This window comes from Pseudophryne corroboree, chromosome 4, assembly GCF_028390025.1.
Source record: "Pseudophryne corroboree isolate aPseCor3 chromosome 4, aPseCor3.hap2, whole genome shotgun sequence".
NCBI lineage: Eukaryota > Metazoa > Chordata > Amphibia > Anura > Myobatrachidae > Pseudophryne > Pseudophryne corroboree.
Genome location: NC_086447.1, coordinates 795646690 through 795669087, shown reverse-complemented (window position 1 = coordinate 795669087; position 22398 = coordinate 795646690). Strand labels below are relative to the sequence as shown.

Sequence of the window (22398 nt, the reverse complement as noted above, 5' to 3'; positions counted from 1 at the left end):
ATGATCAACATTTACAAATATATAAGGGGACAATATACAGATCTTGCGCAGGACCTGTTTTTGGTTAGATCAACACAGAGAACTCGTGGACACTCGCTCAGGTTAGAGGAGAGGAGATTCCGCACAATATGGCGTAGAGGCTTTTTTACGGTAAGGACGATACGTGTTTGGAATTCCCTGTCTGAGGGAGTTGTAATGACCAACTCAGTCAACACCTTTAGGAATGGGTGAGATAAATTCCTAATGGATAAGGATATCCAGGGTTACGGGGCATAGTCACGCAATATGGTTATTATAAAAAAGAGGGGTAAAACGTAACAGCAGTCATCAACTTCAGTCAAACTTTTATACAAAATAATCGTGCATAGGAGACCACAAATAGGTTGAACTCGATGGACAATTGTCTTTTTTCAACCTTAGATACTATGTTACTATGACAATTTGAAGCTGATTTGTTAGTACTTTCTCTCTCTCCAAGGTTTGGTACATCTCTCCCTTGGTGAGCACAGCCTGTGGAACTGGTAACCTCTGTAAAGATGGCAATAAGCTGTATTTTTCAAGGGTGCTGCAGGGGAGATATTATCACGTCTCAGGCAGAAACTGGCAGGATAAGTCAAGTTAAATATTTAAACTTCTGCATTGACAATCATGCTCGTAATGTTGGGGATGCCAGGACGCATTGTTGTGGTTATCTGTTTTCTTTCCACATCTCATGTACGTTCCAGTGATACAGTAATTCACTGGGGGGTAGTAACTAAACAGCTCGAAGAGCAAATATACACATCAGCAATTACTATGGAGCGTACTTGCCTACCTGACCCTCTCCATGAGGGAGAAAATGCTCTGTTACTGGACTTTCCTGGTAATGTATGATTGCCATCACCTGTGGTGAGCTAGTTAATTGATAAGAAAGGTGTTTCACCACAGGTGATGGCAATCATACATTACCGGGAAAGTCCAGGAACAGAGCATTTTCTCCCTCATGGAGAGGGTCAGGTAGGCAAGTATGCTATGGAGTTAAAATCTACACTTAGTGGAGGGTAAATGTGAACTGGGTGAGGCAACACAGAATTGAAAAAATATATATGTCGTGCCCATGCTATATAATGGAGAAAGGGGGCTTGGATGGCAGACTTGTTATGTAGGATAGCATGCCTCTCGCTAAGCTGCGAAAGCAGAGACCTTACAAAATAAGGGTGTGTCCACTACACACCCTCAGACTGTATACTGCAGCATTTTGTAAGGTGTCTGCTTTCTCCAAAGACCTCTTCATACCACGGCCTGCCACTGGGCCAGATTCAGAGATGCATGCTGCCACTTCCGGGCGTGTTTAAGCCCTAAATTTAAAGGGCAATGACTTTAGTAGCAAAACAACCCATGCCTTGCTGTTTAAAGCAATGCCCTTTGAAATTTCAGCCCTAAACATGCAGGGAAGTGTACATTTTCACCAGCTGCTGCTTAGTAAATAAACCACATAGAGGTATATTTACTGTACGAATTGGCGGTTTATCAAAGCCACTGATCATTAGCGACTTGGACCGATAGTTTTAAAACAGCAACAAGAACCAATGCTAAATCAGGCTTGTGTGGCATTGATCTCTGTGGTCATTTTAAAATGATCAGTCAAAGCCTCCAATAATCTGCAGCTTTGACAAACCGCCCGTGAGTAAATATACCCCCATAGCAAGCATAGGCGCTGGAATAGGATGGGTTAAGGGGGAGGCCCTCCCACCAAAAAAAAATGTGATAGGCACCAAAGTACTGTGTCGTGGGGTGCAGTGCAACTGCCATCTACAGTTAATACAGGCAGGGCCAGGAAGGAGATACAGTAATCCACTTAACAGCTGCTCCACCTGCTCCCTCCCCACAGCTCTTCTCCACCTGCCTCCAGGGCCCTCCTCTCCCCTGCACTCAGCTCCAACCCCTACAGAGTGTGGCTGGTTACTGTGGATGGCCCCACCTCTGGGACTATCCTGTGCTCTTCTCACCTCCCACTTCATATGTTCCCCTTCTCTCCTATGTACTCCCACCCAGTTCCCTCGCAGCACCCCCCCCCCCCCATTACCGACAGGATTCAGCTGAGAATGGACCATGTCAAGTCTCATTACCTTCCATGTATAGCCTTTGCCAGGCGAGCTGCAGTATGAGTGATTCTGCCTCTTTGTCTTCTACATAAAGGGGTCTATTCATAAAGCAGTGAAAAGTTTGGAGAAGGGAGCCAGTGGAGAAGTTGCCCATGGCAACCAGTCAGCTGCTACCTATAATTTTGTGGAATACACTTTATAAATGGGCAACTTCTCCACTGGCTCACTTCTCCACTATTTTCACTGCTTCATGAATAGACCCCATAGTCACTCACGTTACAGTTATGTTTTTGGGGCATATTTATTATACACATTTTGTGGGAAAGCACCCCCAAAAATCAGGATCCCCTTAAAATATAAGTATCCCCTGGAAGTATTTCCCTGTTTCCTATTGCAAAAGTAATGGCATCAGCCATTGTAGTCTATGGGCTACATAGCAAAAAACGTTGTCTAATGACCGCGCCTGTGCAGTAGGTTTGCAGAATAAAGTAAAGTGATCCCTGATGCAATCACTTTAGTTTATACATTGCTGGGATGGGCTCATATCGGAGCGTCCGTCCCTGGATTTGATTTTTAATACATCTAAGCTAAAATTAATTTCTTACTGCCCGAATAGCGGCAATAAGAAATTCTATTCATTGAGTCTAAACCTCAATAGACAATATATCTCGGTCATCAGGCAGGTGGTGTGGTGGTCCCCAAAATGAAACTATATCTTGCCCCCCACCCCTCAACTAAAAAGGTTGTGGCACCTCTGATAAAACATAACAAAAGAATCCTATAGTAGAAACTATTTATGGTAAATTTAAGTTTTCTACCTTCAGACTTTCATTTATTGGCTTGTAAATAAACTTAGTTTACTTCTACTGAATGCATTATTTTATCCCTCTGGCTTGTTGCTGAGCTTTTCAAAAATATTTTTATATCATCAGGTAGAGCTGGTTTGTTTTCCTGGGCTAAACACAGTCCTACTATGTTCAACATTGTACCCATTATTGTACCCAGTGAGCAGCTGTGCGGTATATCCAAGGAAATTTCAGAAGGAAAGTAGTAAGTAAAAATATCAAATATAATAATAATCAAAAGTTATGGGGAGTAGGGAGGTTGGGCAATGGCAAATGCAGGATTTCTAGATGGGGGTTTCCAAATGCAATCTGCAGTATAGATCTATAGTTTAGGCAGTATCAAACATTTAAATATAAATAAGATAAGTGGTCATGAAAAGGTTAAACATACTATAATAAATAAATGCACAAACATTATAGACCCAGTACTGCACTTTCTAAGCACACATTCTCCTAGCTCATGGTAAGGCTCCTGAAGGGCCCCATACACTACAACGATATGTCTGAGGCTGAAGTCAGAGGTGATTTCCCTTGAACTGTCCAGTAGCTTCCAGGGCGGCAGGATCACATACGATACATCGTATGCGGTCCTTTTGCATATGATGTATCGTAAGCAATCCCAGCCATGCCTGCGGGATCCGACATATCACGAGTGCAGCACTAACGACATAGGGCCTCCGATCCGATGCTCATGGGAACGCGCATTGGATCGGATGTAAAACACATCCGATTTGCCACTTTTCATCCGATTTATCAGCCCGAAAGGTCGAAATCTGATTAAATCGGGCATTATCGTTCTCGTGTATGGGGCCCTTGACTCTTCTTTCTGGTAGCTACTCTTTGGTACAGTGCACTAAACGAGAGCTCAGAACCACACACACACAGCCAACTTGATAGAAAAAGCTGCTACCATTGGGCATGTGCAACAGCTCTGCCTAGTGCGGCGGCAGCTCTAGTAATCTTATTATATACCATTGGTATTGTTATCATAATTTGCCACTTGCACAGAGGAGAGGGGTTCTATGGAGGGGGCATGTAAAAGAGAATAGATTAAAAGCATCTAAATTTGAAAAGCCTCCTTCATTTTACACAATGGGCTGATTCAAAGGTGGACGCAGTGATGATATTTGCGCAGCTGGGCAATCTTTTTATACTGTGCATGCATCAGACACATGCGGTGACTGATTAATGATGGCGGATGTAGTGAGGCTTATTCGCAAAGTGAGTGACAGGCACTGAGTGTTTGTGGGAGGTCACTGGGGTGCCTTAAAAATGCAGGTGTGTTGCGACCATTTCAAGGGTGTGCCTGAGCCTGTAACTGTGTTGTCGTATGCAGCGGTTTACTTACGATGGACATTGTTGCTTAGATGGTAAAACGATATAAGCAAGCAGTGAATCAGAGCCGCCATTGCAAAATGTTAATATTTTTTCAGATTCGCTGTATCCGAATACACAGTTGTTAATGCAACTGTGTCCATATCTGCATCAGACCCAATGTAAAAATAAAATAACAACTATACGTTTCCATATTGACAGTCAGGCAAGTTCTCATGTTGGAAACCCAAGGAAAGAATTCTACAGAATAGAGGTAAGGAAGAGTGTGATGATGATGTTGATACTTAGCAAATACTGTCATTTATATTACATCCAATTCCCTTTTTTCATAAATTAATCTTTAGTATGATTACTGTAGTAACTGTATGCATTGTCATATAAGCTGGAAATACATTGCAATATTACTAGAAAACTAAATATTCTTCTATTTAAATAAACATAAAAAAAAAATAGCAATTACCTTTGAAGTCACCAGAACCATCATTGTTGCTGTCCCGGAAAGATTTGGGGTAGACCTGATATACCGGGCTGCTCTGCCACCAGTCAAGACACTTGGGGGAGAGTGCTATAATGGTGATTGTGGCAGCTACAATGGCTACCGTGGCGATGATGATAAGCCAAAAGAGAATCTCACGGGTAACTTTGTAGCATGTTTGATTGGAAAACTGCAGAAGGACTTCTTTGGGCATCCCAGCATAGGGCCTTAAAGGCAGTGCGTCTTCAGACGCATGTATTTTAACGGCATAGGCTTGCTCTTCAGTCTGGCTGTTTTTTCTGCTTGCTGTGTTAGCTTCTTCATCGCCCTTGCCTGAGATAAACCCATTATTATCCAGACCTGTTTTCTGTTCTAACTCCACTGAATTAATCTCTTCATTCATGTTTCTTTCGCTACAGATCTATAGTGACTATCAGGAGACAAAGTTTACCTGAGGCTGGCAAGCGAACCACTGCAAATTCCCTTTAAATATTCCAGGATAGGTCAAGGTACAGAGAGACAAAACAATACAAAGTTCTGGTAATCATTGATTCTCCTCTCCTGCATAATGCACTGGATTATTGGACGTCTGCAATCTCCGTGTCCTCTGGTGTTGATAAGGGTAACAAGTTGGTAAACGATAGCTCTGAATGTACAGTACAGTACAGTACATGCCAAAATCATTCTTTGCAATTTGATCTTCTCTGGAGAATAGAACAATGGGTGTTTTGAAGAACTGAAATTCCTGCTGAGCTTCAAACAATGGACCCATTATGAAGATGGCTGCGAATTGCAAATATTTTGATTGCAATAGCTACTTACTATGAATTACAGGTTTTGCATGACTGCATTAAGATAAAGGGAGTCAGCACCCAATATAATGTTATCCTGTTTATTTCTTTAGCTACAGTAAAATATGAAGTCCTATAAGGGAAAAGGGACATTACCCAGGGTGACCCCTCCTTAGCCTCTTGTGCATGTTATGTCCCACTGCAGAGCGTCTGTATGGACACACCCTGCTGTTTACTCTTATGTTATATCCAGAAAAGCATCAATCTACATTAGTCACAGGTTTGTGTATTTCCTAAAATAGACCTGATGTCAGGGGCGGATTGGCTCACCAGGACACCATGACAGATTCCGATGGGCTGGTCCCATATCCCCCTCAGCCAGGCTGATTCACACTCAGGCTGGGCTGGCTCACACTGCTTCCAGTACTTGTGGTTCATTGAAATGTAATCCGGAAGTTAGGCTAGCGGGCACTTCCAGGTGCTGCTAGCCATGAGAAGTGGTGAAGCTGTTCTACCAATGGGGGACCTTGAGAAAGTTAACCAGCCCAGCAGCATCCTCTCCCTGGCCCCGGCCAAAGGTCTCTTCAACGAGCCTGGACTGGGAGCAGCAGCAAAGCAATGGCCGGAGCCGGGTTCACTACACCCGCTGCCACCCCAGCTCCCGCACTCTCACTGAACTGGCCAGAGCGGCGACTGAGCACTGAAGGGGACTCGGCAGAGAGGTTATTTTTAATTACATTATTTGCATTATCATGATGGTGTAAGGGTTAGGGTGTCCCCGGTCACAGTGTATGGTTTGGGGACTGGACAGGAGCAGGATGTACTTTGTTCTCAGGATGCCAGCTGATCAGGCTGCACTCACAGCCAGCCCTGGGGCAATCTCTAATGCAACGTCCTTCAGCCCTATAGCTGCCCAATGTCTGTCCATGATGATGGGCCTATTTATGCGGTGTCTATGAATGTAATGCGGTGGCTACGTATGTAATGTGGTGCTAGTCATATAGTGCGGTGCTATACCTGTAATGTTGTGCTATTCGTGTTATGTGGCACTATTTGTGTAATGCAGTGCTATACATGTAATGCGGTGCTATACGTGTAATGCAGTGCTATTTGTATAATGTGGTGCTATTCATGTAATAATGTGGTGGCTATGTATGTAATATGGTGGCTATGTATGTAATCAGGGGCGAATTGGCCACTGGGACAGATTCTGCTGCGCTGGTCCCCTGTGTCTGTGTTTCACTACTTGTGTGTACTACCTCCCTGTACTGTGCTGTATATAGTATGTGCTCCTCCTCCCTGTACTGTGCTGTATGTAGTGTGTGCTCCCTCCCTGTACTGTGCTGTATGTAGTGTGTGCTCCCTCCCTGTACTGTGCTGTATGTAGTGTGTGCTCCCTCCCTGTACTGTATGTAGTGTGTGCTCCCCCTCCCTGTACTGTGCTGTATGTAGTGTGTGTTCCCTCCCTGTACTGTGCTGTATGTAGTGTGTGCTCCCCCCTCCCTGTACTGTGCTGTATGTAGTGTGTGCTCCCTCCCTGTACTGTGCTGTATGTAGTGTGTGCTCCCTCCCGGTACTGTGCTGTATGTAGTGTGTACTCCCTCCCTGTACTGTGCTGTATGTAGTGTGTGCTCCCCCTCCCTGTACTGTATGTAGTTTGTGCTCCCCCTTCCTGTACTGTGTTGTATGTAGTGTGTGCTCCCCCTCCCTGTACTGTGCTGTGTGTAGTGTGTGCTCCCCCTCCCTGTACTGTGCTGTATGTAGTGTGTGCTCCTCCTCTCTGTACTGTGCTGTATGTAGTGTGTGCTCCCCCTTCCTGTACTGTGCTGTATGTAGTGTGTGCTCCCCCTCCCTGTACTGTGCTGTATGTAGTGTGTGCTCCCCCTTCCTGTACTGTGTTGTATGTAGTGTGTGCTCCTCCTCTCTGTACTGTGCTGTATGTAGTGTGTGCTCCCTCCCTGTACTGTGCTGTATGTAGTGTGCGCTCCCTCCCTGTGCTGTGCTGTATGTAGTGTGTGCTCCTCCTCCCTGTGCTGTATGTAGTGTGTGCTCCCTCCCTGTACTGTGCTGTATGTAGTGTGTGCTCCTCCTCCCTGTACTGTGCTATATGTAGTGTGTGCTCCCTCCCTGTACTGTGCTGTATGTAGTGTGTGCTCCCTCCCTGTACTGTGCTGTATGTTGTGTGTGCTCCCTCCCTGTACTGTATGTAGTGTGTGCTCCTCCTCCCTGTACTGTGCTGTATGTAGTGTGTGCTCCTCCTCCCTGTACTGTGCTGTATGTAGTGTCTGCTCCCTCCCTGTGCTGTGTTGTATGTAGTGTGTGCTCCTCCTCCCTGTGCTGTGTTGTATGTAGTGTGTGCTCCTCCTCCCTGTGCTGTATGTAGTGTGTGCTCCCTCCCTGTACTGTGCTGTATGTAGTGTGTGCTCCCTCCCTGTACTGTGCTGTATGTAGTGTGTGCTCCTCCTCCCTGTACTGTGCTGTATGTAGTGTGTGCTCCTCCTCCCTGTGCTGTATGTAGTGTGTGCTCCTCCTCCCTGTACTGTGCTGTATGTAGTGTGTGCTCCTCCTCCCTGTACTGTGCTGTATGTAGTGTGTGCTCCCCCTCCCTGTACTGTGCTGTATGTAGTGTGTGCTCCTCCTCCCTGTACTGTGCTGTATGTAGTGTGTGCTCCTCCGTGTACTGTGCTGTATGTAGTGTGTGCTCCTCCTCCCTGTACTGTGCTGTATGTAGTGTGTGCTCCCCCTCCCTGTACTGTGCTGTGTGTAGTGTGTGCTCCCCCTCCCTGTACTGTGCTGTATGTAGTGTGTGCTCCTCCTCCCTGTACTGTGCTGTATGTAGTGTGTGCTCCCTCCCTGTACTGTGCTGTATGTAGTGTGTGCTCCTCCTCCCTGTACTGTGCTGTATGTAGTGTGTGCTCCTCCCTGTACTGTGCTGTATGTAGTGTGTGCTCCCCATCCCTGTATTGTGCTGTATGTAGTGTGTACTCCTCCTCCCTGTACTGTGCTGTATGTAGTGTGTGCTCCCTCCCTGTACTGTGCTGTATGTAGTGTGTGCTCCTCCCTGTACTGTGCTGTATGTAGTGTGTACTCCTCCTCCCTGTACTGTGCTGTATGTAGTGTGTGCTCCTCCTCCCTGTACTGTGCTGTATGTAGTGTGTGCTCCTCCCTGTACTGTGCTGTATGTAGTGTGTGCTCCTCCTCCCTGTACTTTGAAACATATAAGGTTAAAAACAGAGGTTTGTAGAATGAAAAATCAATAAAATAAGGCATGACTGCAGTGTCAGTAGACACTGAAAGTGAGCATATCAGTCCTTGTATATTCAGACGTACAGATGTGCATCAGGGAAGGGTATTGTAGCAGCATATGCATAAAGGGGGTCATTTTGAGTTAATCGCTTGCTGCCGATTTTCGCAGCGCTGCCATCAGGTAAAAAATTGCAAAACTGTGCATGTGTATGTGCCGCAATGCGCACCAGCGTCGTACGGGTGCAAAGAGCATCGTTGTTGTGCAATGCTTTTAGCAACGAATCCATTCGCACAGCCGATCACAAGGAGATTGACAGGAAGAGGGCGTTTGTGGGTGGCAACTGACCATTTTCTGGGAGTGTTTGGGAAAACACAGGCGTGTCCAGGCGTTTGCAGGGCGGGTATCTGACGTCAATTCCGGGACCTCCGTCGCTAGAATCATCGCACAGGATAAGTAACTTCAGGGCTAGTCTTGTTTTGCACAAAATGTGTTTGTCGCTCGGCTGCACATGCGATTGCACACTTGCAAAGCGAAAATACACTCCCCCGTGGGTGGCGACAATGCGTTTGCACAGCTGCTAAAAGTAGCTAGCGAGCGATCAACTCGTAATGAGGGCCACAGTCACAGGTAAACATTAGCATAACGTAAAGCAAAGGAGGCCCCAACTGTGTCCATCTCAGAATCAGGACCTCTGAGGAGTGACCTTGCCCTCTTCACAGGCCCCTCCCCCTCAACAGACTCCGCCCTCATTAGGGCTGCTTCCATAAATTTCCCGGGCTGGTGTTCGATCCCAATCCGCCCCTGCCTGATGTAAGTGTATGTGCTGTGATTTCATTGCTAGTTTGTATCAACGGTATACACTCAAGATACCGGCAGTCGGGATCCTGGCATACTGACGCTGGAATCCTGACCAGGTCAACATCCTGAAGCTGGAATCCCGAAAGCTGAAATCCCAAAGGTAAGTATAGCTGGGAGGTTTAGGTTTAGGCACCATCTGCGGGAGTTAGGGTTAGGCTGCAGGTGCAGGTAGGGGGGTTAGTCACCACGGGAGGATGGGGGGGGGGGGAGTTTAGGCACTAAGGGGGAAGTGTTATGCTGCGGAGGGGGGGGTTAGGTATAGGCACTAAGGGGTAGATTTTTTGTTACTGGTAACTTTCCCTGTTGACAATTTAGGTAAGCAGGTTCTAGGCCTGATCCTTCCACTTTTTGTTCTCTACTGATTCATAATTTATCTGCTGTTTCCCTGCCTGACCTACTAGGAATGTTCAGGTAAGGGGATGTAGTCAGGAACCAGAAGGTCAGAATAAGGGTTAGGCACTAGGAGGAGGTTAGGCTGCATAGGCGGAGCAGTTAGGGTTAGGCTGCAGAAGGGTTAAGCAGGGGCGTAGGGAGGGTAGTTCTGATTGAGCTCGAGCTCCAGGTGCCCAAGACAGTACAGGGCGCCGCAGCTCGGCTCCGCCGGAGCCTCCGTCTGGCCACACGGAGCTCGCAGCTGTCAGTCACTGACAGCTGCGAGCTGGAGCAGCGTCAGCTCTCTACCTCCCTCCCCTCCACCCCTCCGTGCACTGTGATGCATGGGCGGCTGGAGCGGGGCAGGTGAGTATTGTTTTTGTTGTTGGTTTTCTTTGTGTGTGTAAGCGGCGCTACCAGGGGGCAAAACTACTGGGGGCAAATATACAGGGGGCACTACTACTGTGGGCAAATCTACAGGGGGCACAACTACAGTGGGCAAATCTACTGGGGGCAAATCTACAGGGGCACAACTACTGGGGACACAACTACTGGGGGCAAATCTACAGGGGGCACAACTACTGAAGGCACAGCTACAGGGGGCTCAGCTACAGGGGCACAACTACTGGGGCACAGCTACAGGGGCACAACTACTGGGGCACAGCTACAGGGGCACAACTACTGGGGCACAGCTACAGGGGCACAACTACTGCGGCACAGCTACAGGGGCACAACTACTCGGGCAAATCTACAGGGGGCACAGCTACTGGGGGCAAATCTACAGGGGGCTCAGCTACTGGGGGCACAACTACAGGGGACAAATCTACAGCTGGCACAACTACTTGGGGCAAAATTACTCCAGGCACAACTACTGGGTCCATAACTACAGGCGCCATAACTGTGGCAATGCCCCTTCCCTATGAAGCCACGCTCCTTTTTTTTTGCCGCCCGCCTTCGGCACGCTCTATGTTTCACTTGCGGGTATGTGTGGGGGGGGGAAGGGGGGGGGGATGCCAAAGGAAACTTTCGCTGTAAGTGCCACAAGGTCTAGAACCGGCCCAGGTTGCCATGCCCCGAATTCAGTACAGGGGAGGGGGGCGCCGAAACATACCTTGCTCCAGGCACCATGACACCTTGCTACACCTCTGGGGTTAGGCACTAAAGGGAGGGGATGGTTAGGGTTAGGCACTAGGGGGAGGGTTAGGCTGTGTGAGGAGGGTTAGGGTAAGACTAGCTGTGACAAGTAAGGAGGGGTCAGAGGGCAGGCTTGGGCAGGTAGATAGGTGTCAGAGGGCAGGCTGTAATAGAGTGCAGGCTGCTCCAAGGCTCCCAGTGCCCAGCTGACAGTACAGCAGGCTCTATGGCAGGGGTACCACAAAGGGGGTGCTCAGGGGGGCAGCATGGGGGGAAGCATTTCTATTCTGGGGGAGAGAGAGATGGACAAGGGCAGGAGAGCTGTGGGCCGGGGAGAATTGTGTGAGACGGGAGGAGAGAAGGGCGCAGATCTGGTCTCAGAGGTGGGGTCAGCCCACAGTAACCAGCCACACACTGTCTGAGCTAGATGCAGGGGGGAAGAGGGACCTGCAGGCAGGCAGAAAAGGGTTGCCTGTGTGCGGTGGGATGAGACTGCAGGGATTATCTCCGTCTGGATACTGCTCCGTGTACCGGCTAGTATTGATGACATTTTAAAAGGAAATTATTCCTGTCAACGTACAATTAAGAAACTTTAATAGTAACATTAAACTTAGTTCATACTCATACTGTAATAGTACAAAAATAAAAACTCATATGCAATGTAGTACCTACTAAACTATACAGTACTTCAAAGGTATGCATCCACCACCCCTTTAGCCAGACTGCATAAAGCAGGCCATCTACCCTGTTACCTGTTCCTATTGTGTATTACTTACTATACAATAAACAAAATCACTAACCAAAAACACAAAACAATAAAATACTTAAGTATATAAGAACAATTTAAACTTCAGCTTTCACTTGTCTGCAGTCCGGACAAGGCCATCTTAACATATGGGCACATTGAGCAGCTGTCCAGTGTCCCACGATTCTAGGGGCCTTCGAGCAGGGACAGCTGGGCCAGAGGCATCTGTCCACTCCCCCCAGGCTAGTGTCTCCAGAGCTACTTGGGAGGCACATAGAGAATGCTTCCCAGCCACTTTGTGAATTATGCTGTCACGATCCAGGTAATTCCTTATCAGTATTTACCTTCCAAATGCCTCCTGAGACTGTCCCAGTGTTCCAAGCCTGGATTCCATGTGCACTGTCTGTGTGCAGCACGCTGCATCTCATTGTCTCAAATCTCTTTACTGTGATTCTGGCAGCTTCATGGTTAAAGCTCACATTCAAGTTACAAACAATCTTTCCCTCCAAAAGCAAACATGGGCGCAGCCATGTTTGCTTTCATCACATGTTGCTTTTCAGCCTATCAGCTGCACTCTGCTCTCAGCCTGATTACCCAGCAGCTGCTCTCTGGTCTCTGGTTAATCAGCCAGCCAATCCCTGTTTCCCAGCTGGTATAAATATCTTGTTCCTGGGGTGGAAAGATGTCAGTGCTTCAATTGTCTTCAGTGATCCCAGTGTGCAGTCCTCAATTGGACTTTCTCTGCAGTACAGCCTGACTCTGCAGTGTCTCATCATTGCATCCTGTGACTGGCAGTTACCGACACCAGCTTCCAGCAGTGCTCTGCCCTGCCAGTAACCATCGGTGTTTCGCCATCGATCCCCAGTAACCATCGGTGTTCCGCCATCGATCTCAAGTCTCCATCGGTGTTCCGCCATCGATCCCAAGTCACCATCGGTGTTCCGCCATCGACCCCAAGTCTCCATCGGTGTTCCGCCATCGATCCCAAGTCTCCATCGGTGTTCCGCCATCGATCCCAAGTCACCATCGGTGTTCCGCCATCGATCCCAAGTCTCCATCGGTGTTCCGCCATCGATCTCCAGTCACCATCGGTGTTCCGCCATCGATCCCAAATCACCATCGGTGTTCCGCCATCGATCCCAAGTCTCCATCGGTGTTCCGCCATCGATCTCCAGTAACCATCGGTGTTCCGCCATCGATTCCAAGTCACCATCGGTGTTCCGTCATCGATCCCAAGTATTTCTCTGAACTGTGATTCCTGTTACCTGTACCAAGTCATCAGTTTTCCTCTGAACTGTGTTTAATAAACCTTTGAACTTTCCTTCATTGTCTTGGTCACGCCTTCGGGCATTTGTTCTAAAGGTTCCCTGCATGTCTAAGAACCCTGTACTGCCTCCCAGGTACACATATACCTCAGCCCCTACAACTGAGGCTTCCCCCTGGTCAGCACCAGCCCTCAGTTGTGACATATACACAATCAGAGCAACCAGTCAGCATTTTCTTTCTGCCTCCCAGCCTGCAGAAAGACAGTGAATGGCTGTCAGTATGCTGATTGGTGGATGGCTGGAGCTATCCACCAATCAGAGTGAGTAAAGCTATTCACTGCATGTGGAGAGACAGCATGGGACTGCAGGAGGAGTAAATTATGATTATTTTTAATGTATGAATGGGTGGGTACGGGCCCCAACGCTTTGCTTTGCCCAGGGCCTTCAATGCGGTTAAGACAGTCCTGGGTCTGGCTCTCTCCATTTGTTACTGCAACCTATGGATGTCTTTTAATGAAGCCACATGGGTGCAATGCTGTCAGAGACAGTCCGCAGAGGAACTGGACAGTGGGAGGAGCAACAGCTAATTAAGTAGTTTAAGCTTGCAGCCTTGGTACATACCAGTGTTATAATCCCCATGGGTACGGTTACACAGGAAGTATGCAGACGGAACTGATACAAGATACACTTGTCAATGCAGACAAAGAAAAATACTGAGAGTCTTGAATATACACTGGTATACTGACATAAGGAAAACACTAGGGGGTATATTTACTGAAGTGCGGGGTTTTTAGAAGTGGAGATGTTCCCCATAGCAACCAGATTCTACTTATCATTTATTTAGCACCTTCTAGAAGATAATAGCTAGAATCGAATGGTTGCTCCGGGCAACATCTCCACACTTTAGTAAATATACCCCTAGGAGTCCAACAGAGATAAATGCAGCAAATAATTCAGTGTTCAGAATGACATCATAAATAATAAAGTAGGCAGTAACTCTGAGTTCAGAATGGTAATAACTGCAGACACAAGTAAAGCCCTGAATAATTACAAAAACAAAGGTTAGCAACATGGGGAGTAGTAGATGTTCCTCTTTTTGTATTGACAAATATACAGGAATTCTTAGCAGAACAAATGTTGGAGTACACAGGACCAAACCCAGGAACAAGAATCAAGAAATCTTGCAGAAACATTAAAGAGTGATATACTTGAGGATGCTGATAAGCAAGGCAGATAGCCTTGGCAAGGCAAATAATAGAAGCGCACAATAACACAAGACCGGGACATGCAACATTAATGACCCAGCAAAGGATGCTGGGGCCAGGCAGACTTAAATAGGCAGGTGTCAGCTGCAAACCATAATGGTGGCCTGACACTTGAACAAACTAGGAAAAGCAGCACCTCTGGACCTTTCCAGAACTGCAACTCACATAACCAGGGGCCTGGCAACCCCTGGTGGCAGTGAATTATACTGCAGGGGAACAATGCATGACAGAGTTATAAAAATCGGTTACTGCTACAGAGCTTAGGAGACAGACTGCAAGTAAAGTTGGAAGTCTCCTACGTTTGAGAAAATGACCACACCCTTGCCATGCTTGTATTTGTTTGTAAACCCGTCACAGGATATTTGTCTGGAGGTGTCTGGAGATTATGTGAAATTGGCTGGCTTGAGGATACCATCCGGCATTTAATGTGAGATAGAGTCTCTAAGTCTCTCCGACTTGGAATCGAACCTAGACCGTGGCAAAGACAGCCAGATCCTGCCACTGTTGGTAGTTAAATGGTATTAGTAGAGAGAGTAAGTGTAACAGCAGATTGACCAGGCTGGACACTGGGTTGTTACTGTGAATGGTATGTAACACGCTCTACAAGATGCATTAATCCGGAAATGCTGGCGTGACAGAACTGGGCAGTAGATTTACCAGACTTGAATACTGGGTTGTACTGTAATCCGGGAACTGGGAGCACTCAGATGGATATGAACCGGAAAACAAAACACCGGATTGTGGTAGCAGGAATAAGTGAAACAAGCAGAAAGTCTGTAGCAACCAAATGTGCAGCCTGAGGAATGACCTGCTCTGAAGGTATGCAGGTCCGGAGCATATCATAGCTGATAATGGCAAAACTGCTGCGGCAGGATACACAGGACATAAACGGCAGATGCACTGTTAGATTCACCTAATAGTGACTAGGCAAGACATTGTACAGGTGTCTTCTGTGAGTCAGCTGATTGAATAAATATCCAGGGCTGCCCTTTAGTAAGAAGATTTTGGTTGCAAGTTAAACAATATGCTGAAACATCATTACTTAACTATGTTCCCTTCACAGCAGAATGGACAATATTTGGCATGATCCCATCTTCAACGAGAGTCAGCAAGGAAAGCAGATGCCTTCTTTTAGCGGTCAGCGCGGCAGCCCGCAAGACAATATTACAGGAATGGATATCCACATCCCCTCTGACATCTGCTCCAGTACTCCACAAAATTCTAACCTCAGATGATGTAGAGGACTTGGCTCTTTTGAAAGGGTTTGCTACCTTGCAAACATGGTCCAAAGATTCCTGGGTCATACGAATTGCCTCTCAACATGGAGGATGCAAAAGATTACAAGCAAGTACAGGCTGTAATAGTGGACTAAAAAAAAACAATAGATAGGAAAAAAATAGATCTACGTCCATCTACCCACATGCTGGGGGCTGCCCAGCATGTATGTTGTGCTGTCGATTTGAGTAGAGGACGACCCCTGGCTGTGCTGGCAGGCGGTCAGCAACCCTCTTTTGTCTCGGAGCGGCTGCATGTGACGTCACGCAGCTGCCCAAAAACGGTTCGGACATGCCTGCGTTGTCCAGACCATGCCAACAAAAACACTGCAGCACCTCCCCCCCCCTGGTGTTCGGAGTTGTCATTCATAATGAGATCACATATTCCGGAATGCGATCACATCATGACAATCTGCGCATGTGCACTGCAGCCGATGCGCATGAGCAGACTCTCTGACTGCAGCCGCTGCATACGGTTCTGAATAAGACTCTATGTCAGACAACTCCAATACTTGTAACTCTTCTGTATTAAACTCTTCATAGAAACATAGAATTTGATGGCAGATGAGAACCACTTGGCCCATCTAGTCTGCCCTTTTTTTTTAACCATATTTTTATCTCAAACTTTATTTGATCTTTATTTCTTTGTAAGGATATCCTTATGTCTATTCCATGCATGTTTTTCATGGATGAATCCTACAATAAATACTTCATACGAATATCCCCAGGAGAACAGAGTAGAGTTGATAATGTAATGTAATTTTTTTAAGAACACATAGAGCGATATTCAATTGTTATTTTGTGCCCGATCTCCCAGCTAAAGTGATGGGAGATCGCGGGGCGATATTCAATTGATCTTATATATTGCCCTCATCACGCCCATAGAGGTCGTAAAGGGTAAGATGGCTAAAGCCGACCAAAGTGCTGGGCACGACCACGAATAGTGCAGTTTGGGCGCCCAAATAGGTCAGTTTCCCACGTTTCAGCTCGCCATCCCTGGGGAGTGCAAGCTGAAATGCAGATGCCGGAAGCCATCGCGCCCGTACAGAACTACAATTGAATAGCTCAGTTGGGCACCCTCTAGTGGCTTCCAGTGAGAAAAATAATTGAATCTCACCCACAGACATCATTAAAAAATAAGAATTTACTTACCGATAATTCTATTTCTCGTAGTCCGTAGTGGATGCTGGGAACTCCGTAAGGACCATGGGGAATAGCGGCTCCGCAGGAGACTGGGCACAAAAGTAAAGCTTTAGGACTACCTGGTGTGCACTGGCTCCTCCCCCTATGACCCTCCTCCAAGCCTCAGTTAGGATACTGTGCCCGGACGAGCGTACACAATAAGGAAGGATTTTGAATCCCGGGTAAGACTCATACCAGCCACACCAATCACACCGTACAACTTGTGATCTGAACCCAGTTAACAGCATGATAACAGAGGAGCCTCTGGAAAGATGGCTCACAACAACAATAACCCGATTTAGTTAACAATAACTATGTACAAGTATTGCAGACAATCCGCACTTGGGATGGGCGCCCAGCACTACGGACTACGAGAAATAGAATTATCGGTAAGTAAATTCTTATTTTCTCTGACGTCCTAGTGGATGCTGGGAACTCCGTAAGGACCATGGGGATTATACCAAAGCTCCCAAACGGGCGGGAGAGTGCGGATGACTCTGCAGCACCGAATGAGAGAACTCCAGGTCCTCCTCAGCCAGGGTATCAAATTTGTAGAATTTAGCAAACGTGTTTGCCCCTGACCAAATAGCTGCTCGGCAAAGTTGTAAAGCCGAGACCCCTCGGGCAGCCGCCCAAGATGAGCCCACCTTCCTTGTGGAATGGGCTTTTACAGATTTTGGCTGTGGCAGGCCTGCCACAGAATGTGCAAGCTGAATTGTACTACAAATCCAACGAGCAATAGTCTGCTTAGAAGCAGGAGCACCCAGCTTGTTGGGTGCATACAGGATAAACAGGGAGTCAGATTTTCTGACTCCAGCCGTCCTGGAACATATATTTTCAGGGCCCTGACAACGTCCAGCAACTTGGAGTCCTCCAAGTCCCTAGTAGCCGCAGGTACCACAATAGGCTGGTTCAGGTGAAACGCTGAAACCACCTTAGGGAGAAATTGTGGACGAGTCCTCAATTCTGCCCTGTCCGTATGAAAATTCAGGTAAGGGCTTTTATAAGATAAAGCCGCCAATTCTGACACGCGCCTGGCCGAAGCCAGGGCCAACAGCATGACCACTTTCCATGTGAGATATTTCAAATCCACAGATTTAAGCGGTTCAAACCAATGTGATTTTAGGAACCCCAAAACTACATTGAGATCCCAAGGTGCCACTGGAGGCACAAAAGGAGGCTGTATATGCAGCACCCCCTTGACAAACGTCTGAACTTCAGGAACTGAAGCCAGTTCTTTCTGGAAGAAAATTGACAGGGCCGAAATCTGAACCTTAATGGATCCTAATTTTAGGCCCATAGACACTCCTGTTTGCAGGAAATGCAGGAATCGACCCAGTTGAAATTCCTCCGTTGGGGTCTTCCTGGCCTCGCACCACACAACATATTTCCGCCAAATGCGGTGATAATGCTTTGCGGTCACATCCTTCCTGGCTTTGATCAGGGTAGGAATGACTTCTTCCGGAATGCCTTTTTCCTTCAGGATCCGGCGTTCAACCGCCATGCCGTCAAACGCAGCCGCGGTAAGTCTTGGAACAGACAGGGTCCTTGCTGGAGCAGGTCCCTTCTTAGAGGTAGAGGCCACGGGTCCTCTGTGAGCATCTCTTGAAGTTCCGGGTACCAAGTCCTTCTTGGCCAATCCGGAGCCACGAGTATAGTTCTTACTCCTCTCCGTCTTATAATTCTCAGTACCTTGGGTATGAGAGGCAGAGGAGGGAAACACATACACTGACTGGTACACCCATGGTGTTACCAGAGCGTCCACAGCTATTGCCTGAGGGTCCCTTGACCTGGCGCAATACCTGTCCAATTTTTTGTTGAGGCGGGACGCCATCATGTCCACCTTTGGTTTTTTCCAACGGTTTACAATCATGTGGAAGACTTCTGGGTGAAGTCCCCACTCTCCCGGGTGGAGGTCGTGCCTGCTGAGGAAGTCTGCTTCCCAGTTGTCCACTCCCGGAATGAACACTGCTGACAGTGCTATCACATGATTTTCCGCCCAGCGAAGAATCCTTGCAGCTTCTGCCATTGCCCTCCTGCTTCTTGTGCCGCCCTGTCTGTTCACGTGGGCGACTGCCGTGATGTTGTCCGACTGGATCAGCACCGGCTGACCTTGAAGCAGAGGTCTTGCTTGGCTTAGGGCATTGTAAATGGCCCTCAGCTCCAGGATATTTATGTGAAGTGATGTCTCCAGGCTTGACCACAAGCCCTGGAAATTTCTTCCCTGTGTGACTGCTCCCCAGCCTCGCAGGCTGGCATCCGTGGTCACCAGGACCCAGTCCTGAATGCTGAATCTGCGGCCCTCTAGGAGATGAGCACTCTGCAACCACCACAGGAGAGACACCCTTGTCTTTGGTGACAGGGTTATCCGCTGATGCATCTGAAGATGCGATCCGGACCATTTGTCCAGCAGGTCCCACTGGAAAGTTCTTGCGTGGAATCTGCCGAATGGGATTGCTTCGTAGGAAGCCACCATTTTTCCCAGGACCCTTGTGCATTGATGCACTGACACTTGGCCTGGTTTTAGGAGGTTTCTGACTAGTTCGGATAACTCCCTGGCTTTCTCCTCCGGGAGAAACACCTTTTTCTGGACTGTGTCCAGGATCATCCCTAGGAATAGAAGATGTGTCGTCGGGATCAGCTGCGATTTTGGAATATTGAGAATCCAACCGTTCTGCCGCAACACTACTTGAGATAGTGCTACCCCGACTACCAATTGTTCCCTGGATCTTGCCCTTATCAGGAGATCGTCCAAGTACGGGATAACTAAAACTCCCTTCCTTCGAAGGAGTATCATCATTTCGGCCATTACCTTGGTAAAGACCCGGGGTGCCGTGGACAAAACAAACGGCAGCGTCTGAAACTGATAGTGACAGTTTTGTACCACAAACCTGAGGTACCCTTGGTGAGAAGGGTAAATTTGGACATGGAGGTAAGCCTCCTTGATGTCCAAAGACACCATATAATCCCCTTCTTCCAAGTTCGCAATCACCGCTCTGAGTGACTCAATCTTGAATTTGAACCTGTGTATGTAAGTGTTCAAGGATTTCAGATTTAAAATAGGTCTCACCGAGCCGTCCGGCTTCGGTACCACAAACAGCGTGGAATAATACCCCTTTCCCTGTTGCAGGAGGGGTACCTTGATTATCACCTGCTGGGAATACAGCTTGTGAATGGCTTCCAATACCGCCTCCCTGTCGGAGGGAGACGTCGGTAAAGCAGACTTTAGGAAACGGCGAGGGGGAGTGCCTGAGTCCGCTTGTAAAGCCCCAGCGTCATGCTGAGGACTTGGCAGAAACGGAAGAGGGCTTCTGTTCCTGGGAACTGGCTGTTTGCTGCAGCCTTTTTCCTCTCCCTCTGCCACGGGGCAGAAATGAGGAGCCTTTTGCCCGCTTGCCCTTATGGGGCCGAAAGAACTGCGCCTGATAATACGGCGTCTTCTTATGTTGAGAGGCTACCTGGGGTAAAAATGTGGATTTCCCAGCTGTTGCCGTGGCCACCAGGTCTGATAGACCTACCCCAAATAACGCCTCCCCTTTGTAAGGCAATACTTCCATATGCCTTTTGGAATCAGCATCACCTGACCACTGCCTCGTCCATAACCCTCTTCTGGCAGAAATGGACAGCGCACTTACTCTTGATGCCAGTCGGCAAATATCCCTCTGTGCATCACGCATATATAGAAATGCATCTTTCAAATGCTCTATAGTCAGTAATATACTGTCCCTATCTAGGGTATCAATATTGTCAGTCAGGGAATCCGACCAAGCCACCCCAGCACTGCACATCCAGGCTGAGGCGATTGCTGGTCGCAGTATAACACCCGTGTGAGTGTATATACATTTTAGGATATTCTCCTGCTTTCTGTCAGCAGGTTCCTTAAGGGCGGCCGTATCAGGAGACGGTAGTGCCACCTGTTTTGACAAACGTGTGAGCGCTTTATCCACCTTAGGGGGTGTTTCCCAACGTGCCCTATCCTCTGGCGGGAAGGGGTATGATGCTAATAACCTTTTAGGAATTATCAGTTTTTTATCGGGGGAAACCCACGCTTCATCACACACTTCATTTAATTCCTCAGATGCAGGAAAAACTACAGGCAGTTTTTTCTCACCAAACATAATACCCTTTTTAGTGGTACTTGTATTATCAGAAATATGTAAAACATTTTTCATAGCATCAATCATGTAACGTGTGGCTGTTTTATTTATACTGCGCCTAATTAGTGCCCCCCTCTCTTGTTTTACCCTTTTCTGTAGTGCAGGACTGCAGGGGAGAGTCAGGGAGACGTCCTTCCAGCGGAGCTGTGAGGGAAAATGGCGCCCGTGTGCTGAGGAGATAGGCTCCGCCCCCTTCTCGGCGGACTTTTCTCCCGCTTTTTGCTGTATTCTGGCAGGGGTTAAAATACATCCATATAGCCCTGGGGGTTATATGTGATGTATTTTCGCCAGCCAAGGTGTTTCTATTGCTGCTCAGGGCGCCCCCCCCCCAGCGCCCTGCACCCTCAGTGACCGGAGTGTGAAGTGTGCCTGAGGAGCAATGGCGCACAGCTGCAGTGCTGTGCGCTACCTTGGTGAAGACTGGATGTCTTCTGCCGCCGATTTTCCGGACCTCTTCTTGCTTCTGGCTCTGTAAGGGGGCCGGCGGCGCGGCTCTGGGACCGGACTCCGAGGCTGGGCCTGTGTTCGGTCCCTTCTGGAGCTAATGGTGTCCAGTAGCCAAGAAGCCCAAGCTGGCTGCAAGCAGGCAGGTTCGCTTCTTCTCCCCTTAGTCCCTCGATGCAGTGAGCCTGTTGCCAGCAGGTCTCACTGAAAATAAAAAACCTAAAACTAAACTTTTACTAAGAAACTCAGGAGAGCCTCCTAGAATGCACCCTTCTCGGCCGGGCACAAAAATCTAACTGAGGCTTGGAGGAGGGTCATAGGGGGAGGAGCCAGTGCACACCAGGTAGTCATAAATCTTTACTTTTGTGCCCAGTCTCCTGCGGAGCCGCTATTCCCCATGGTCTTTACGGAGTTCCCAGCATCCACTAGGACGTCAGAGAAAAATGAATAGCATATATATGCCGAGGTAATTAAAAAATTATTTAAAGAAATGTTCTACACTAAAAGATACTAGCAATGATCAGGCTCGGATCCTACACTGCACACGGACAACACACAGGTAGGTAGAACTGGAACACTACCCCAATGACGGCACACTTTTTCAACAACGCTTTGGTTACCCTGAAACTAGGGGGGCTAAAGACAAGGGCCTCTCTAATTTTGAGATAAGTAGCAGTGGCACTGCCAGCCGTAGTTACTGGAACATAGAGGGTCTCACCACCATGAATCCAAACAGGCCCAGGACTGTTGGCACCAGGGCTGGCTTTCCCAGGGAAGTAGGGCCTACCCCCTGGGCTTAACTAGCGCACCAGTGCTCTTTACTGTATACCAGGGTAGTGGGTACAGGGGTACTGAAAGGGTTAAATATTGTAATAGTGCATGAGACAGCTGCAAAAAATGGCTGACGGGTCTTCCTGGCACTTGA

General features: G+C 47.8%; 2 protein-coding genes across 6 annotated transcripts in view; one reads left to right on the top strand and one right to left on the bottom strand.

Annotated features, from left to right (window-relative positions):
• Positions 1-5241, top strand: part of PREPL (prolyl endopeptidase like) — a 180007-nt gene extending 174766 nt beyond the window's left edge. For 3 of the 4 annotated variants that reach the window (XM_063918366.1, XM_063918365.1, XM_063918367.1), the window contains exons 15-17: positions 3017-3134; positions 4363-4517; positions 5159-5241. In XM_063918366.1, the coding sequence (XP_063774436.1) occupies positions 3017-3134; positions 4363-4517; positions 5159-5194 (309 nt within the window). In that variant the 3' untranslated portion in view covers positions 5195-5241. The remainder of the gene's footprint in view (positions 1-3016; positions 3135-4362; positions 4518-5158) is intronic. The other variant, XM_063918368.1, reaches the window with a different exon arrangement.
• The window catches only part of SLC3A1 (solute carrier family 3 member 1), a 67530-nt gene extending 55154 nt beyond the window's left edge, over positions 1-12376 (bottom strand). The window contains exon 1 of one of the 2 annotated variants that reach the window (XM_063918372.1): positions 12231-12376. In XM_063918372.1, the coding sequence (XP_063774442.1) occupies positions 12231-12309 (79 nt within the window). In that variant the 5' untranslated portion in view covers positions 12310-12376. Of the gene's footprint in view, positions 1-4724; positions 5304-12230 lie in introns of those variants that run through there. The other variant, XM_063918371.1, reaches the window with a different exon arrangement.
• Between the last annotated feature and the right edge of the window lie 10022 nt (positions 12377-22398).